Source organism: Petaurus breviceps, unplaced genomic scaffold (genome assembly GCF_028583685.1).
Source record: "Petaurus breviceps papuanus isolate PSGF00001 unplaced genomic scaffold, PetGlider_PUasm1.0 90823, whole genome shotgun sequence".
In the NCBI taxonomy this organism is placed as follows: Eukaryota; Metazoa; Chordata; class Mammalia; order Diprotodontia; family Petauridae; genus Petaurus; species Petaurus breviceps.
Genome location: NW_027187352.1, coordinates 8,779,925 through 8,780,799, shown reverse-complemented (window position 1 = coordinate 8,780,799; position 875 = coordinate 8,779,925). Strand labels below are relative to the sequence as shown.

Below are 875 nucleotides of genomic sequence, written 5' to 3'. Positions count from 1 at the left end.
TCTCTTCTCTTCTCTTCTCTTCTCTTCTCTTCTCTTCTCTCTCTTCTTTCTCTTCTCTTCTTTTCTTTCAGAGCCGTGTCAGATTGAAGTGAGGCTGCTGTTGGCCTATGATTCTTCCACCCGGATCTCCAGACCCGCTTGTTTGGACAGCGCAGAAGCCTTGCCACTAGTAGAGAACAGTATTGAAGGGACCATCCCATTTAGCAAACCTGTCAAGGTTTATATCATGCCTAAACCGGCTAGACGCTGACATCTCCCCACTGAGGTCTTCCTGAGAAAAGCAGCATCCTGGGGCTACCAGGAGGCTCACTGGTTGCTGTCCTTCACCTCTGTGGGACAGAATGCACCTCGGAGCCCATGGGAGGAGAGTGGGCCCCTCTGCTTCACTTTGTCACTGCACAGCCGCCCATGTTAGCACACCTCACTAATTCAGGCATCTGTTGCTGTATGTCCAGGACGGGGATGCCTTGGGACTCACAGGCTTAGCAGCAGCAGAAGTTCCCTTGTACTAAGGCTGGATGGCCATAACTTTCCTCAAGGACTGGTGCATGAAGACTTATTTTGCCCAGTTCAAAGCACAGGGTAAATAATTTTACATTAAAACAACCAAAAAATTTCAAGTCTACTTTTTTTTTTTTACAATAAATGTTGAGAAAATCTTGAATCTGTTTTTGTCTTAAAAGCATAATTCCATGTAGGGAATTCACAGTAGAAAATGTTTGCTTTCCTCAGATGTTCAGCACAAATCCCAGGGTTTTTTTTTTATCTACCCTCCAGTCAACTCCCTCAACAAGAATCGGTTAGCTCTGCCGTCTTGCTTCTTAAAGTTCCAGTTTCTACACCTGAGTTTACTACAAACGAGTTTCCAAGAACTA

At 45.1% G+C, this 875-nt stretch overlaps 1 protein-coding gene across 1 annotated transcript in view; it reads left to right on the top strand.

Annotated features, from left to right (window-relative positions):
* INTS4 (integrator complex subunit 4) overlaps nucleotides 1–664 on the top strand; it is a 90,506-nt gene extending 89,842 nt beyond the window's left edge. The window contains exon 23 of the mRNA XM_069070931.1: nucleotides 72–664. Coding sequence (XP_068927032.1) covers nucleotides 72–250 — 179 coding nt within the window. The 3' untranslated portion in view covers nucleotides 251–664. The remainder of the gene's footprint in view (nucleotides 1–71) is intronic.
* Nucleotides 665–875: the final 211 nt, after the last annotated feature.